The sequence below is a fragment of the Montipora foliosa genome, chromosome 11 (assembly GCF_036669935.1).
Source record: "Montipora foliosa isolate CH-2021 chromosome 11, ASM3666993v2, whole genome shotgun sequence".
In the NCBI taxonomy this organism is placed as follows: domain Eukaryota; kingdom Metazoa; phylum Cnidaria; class Anthozoa; order Scleractinia; family Acroporidae; genus Montipora; species Montipora foliosa.
In genome coordinates, this window is record NC_090879.1 from 50,931,571 (window position 1) to 50,934,070 (window position 2,500).

Here is a 2,500-nt window from a genome sequence, read left to right on the forward strand (position 1 = left end):
CAGCGCTTAAAAATCTTAGTAAACGCAACGACATAGTTGTTAAATCGGCCGACAAAGGCGGCGCGGTAGTTGTTTGGCGGTCCGACCTTTACCAAAAAGAAGCTTTGCGGCAACTTTCGGATACCTCGTTTTATGCCAAAATCCCTAAAGATCTCACTTCCAAAAATCAAAAACTTGTCAAAGACACCATTCAACATCTTATAGTTAATCAAGAATTACCGGACACTGCCACTAATCTCATCATCAACACCCCTAGAACTTCGTGCATTTATTTCTTGCCTAAAATTCACAAACCCAACAACCCAGGTCGCCCTATCGTTTCTGCATGTAGTTGCCCCACCGAACTTATTTCTAGCTACTTAGACAGGATTATGACGCCTATCGTCAAATCTTTGCCATCATACATTAAAGACAGTACACACGCACTACAAATTTTCCGCGATTTCAATTTCTCCGGCCAAGACAAACTTATTTTCACCATGGACATTACATCTCTATACACAGTCATTCCTAATAGCGAAGGTCTTCAAGCACTTAAACACTTTTTCGATCAACGCACTGTCAAAGAACCTAGCTCGGAAACGCTCCTCCGCCTTGCCGAACTAGTTTTAACGCTTAACTGTTTTTCATTCGCCGGCAACTATTACAAACAAATTAATGGTGTAGCGATGGGCACAAGAATGGGACCTAGCTATGCCAATCTTTTTGTAGGATATGTTGAACACCAATTTTTCAATCAGTACAACGGCCCCAAACCTGAACTCTACGGCCGCTACATCGACGACTGCATCGGCGCTATTTCATCCAGCAGAGAAGAACTCGATCAATTTATAACCTCCGTCAACTCTTTTCATCCGGCTCTTAAATATACCTGGGAAATTTCGGAAACTTCATTGGCTTTACTAGATATAAAAGTTTCTATTAGAGGCAACTTGCTATGTACTAGTGTGCACTACAAACCTACTGATTCACACAGTTATTTGTTGTATTCATCGTCACATCCATCACATGTCAAGAATTCCATTCCTTATTCTCAATTTCTTAGACTTCGACGTCTATGTAGTGATGACTCCGATTTTTCCAGCAAATCAGAGGAGATGTGCCAGTTCTTCGAAAAACGTGGCTATCCTGTCTCTGTGGTCAAAGCGGGCCATCATCGCGCCCAACAGTTTGATCGACAGTCATCACTACAAACGTCACAAAAAGATAAGAATGACAGAATTCCATTCACCCTCACTTTCCATCCTCATAATCACGCAGTCAAAAGCATCATTCTTAGTAATTTTAAATTACTCCAAAATGATCCCGAGACTGGTAGAATCTTTTCGCAACCTCCACTTATTTCATTCAAACGCGACAAAAACGTAGGCAACTTTTTAGTTAGAAGCGCGCTCAAAACTAACGAGCAACCCGGCACTTTCAAATGCGCCCGCTCACGATGCAAAACTTGTCCTTTCATTGTCAACACTAGCAAGATATCGGGACCTAAGCGATCTGTTAAGATCACCGATCGTTTCACATGTACCTCCGCAAATGTCATTTATTGCATAACCTGTACGTTATGCAATAAATTATACATCGGTGAGACAGGTAGACGACTAGGTGACCGATTCCGCGAACACCTTCGCGATGTTGAGAAGAATGACAGGGATGCATCTAAGCCAGTCGCTCGCCATTTTAATCTGCCTAACCACTCCAAAAACCACATGGCTATCTGCGGCCTTTCCCTACATCTAGGTACGACGGAAAGCCGCAAGAATCTGGAACAAAAATTCATCTTTCAAATCGGCACCCTTAATCCTCACGGTATTAACGAACGCTTTTCATTTAACTAATATATTCCTATTTTTCACGTTGCCATGTTACCACCAATAGCGTAGCTCCTACTCTACTATAAAAACTACACGTAACCCATAATCCCTCGATCCGCTCTGAGGAAGGGCTAACGGTCGAAACGTCAGCTTTTAGAATCTCTGTACGGTGGCCAATTTACATTATCAACTCCGTTGATAAAACCAAATTTTTGTATACTACTTCCCCACCGACGCAGCATCACAGTTTCTTTAGAAACTACCCCTTCATTCATTGGTTATTGTTTTGTTCTTCGATGGTAAAGGAGATGTGTTGATCGATACTGTTGAGTGTGTTATGGAAAGAGTCAACGGCGTTTCTTTTAATGATACAGAAACTATCGTCAACATATCGTTTCCATACTTTAGGTGGAACGGGAGTTGTGTTGATGGCCATCTCCTCGATTGCTTCCATACATAAATTGGCAACCACGGGACTGACAGGGCTGCCCATGGCACAACCATGGATCTGTTTATAAACACTGTCCTTGTAGACGAAGTAGTTATTGGATAGGACAAAGTTCAACAAAGAGATTATATCAGTAGTGTCAAGTTTTGTGCGTAAGTGTAGTGATTCATCACAATCCAGTTTATTTTTTATGTAATCACAGGCTTTCTTGACAGGAATGGCTGTGAAGAGCGATACCACA

The 2,500-nt window shown here is 41.8% G+C and overlaps 2 protein-coding genes across 6 annotated transcripts in view; both read right to left on the bottom strand.

The window, feature by feature from the left end:
• Positions 1 to 2,500, bottom strand: part of LOC137977630 (collagen triple helix repeat-containing protein 1-like) — a 290,043-nt gene that overhangs the window by 15,430 nt on the left and 272,113 nt on the right. The gene's annotated exons all lie outside the window — the stretch shown is intronic.
• LOC137977360 (uncharacterized) overlaps positions 2,083 to 2,500 on the bottom strand; it is a 1,272-nt gene continuing 854 nt past the window's right edge. Inside the window, exon 1 of the mRNA XM_068824584.1 lies at positions 2,083 to 2,500. This exon is cut by the window's right edge and continues 854 nt beyond it. Coding sequence (XP_068680685.1) covers positions 2,083 to 2,500 — 418 coding nt within the window.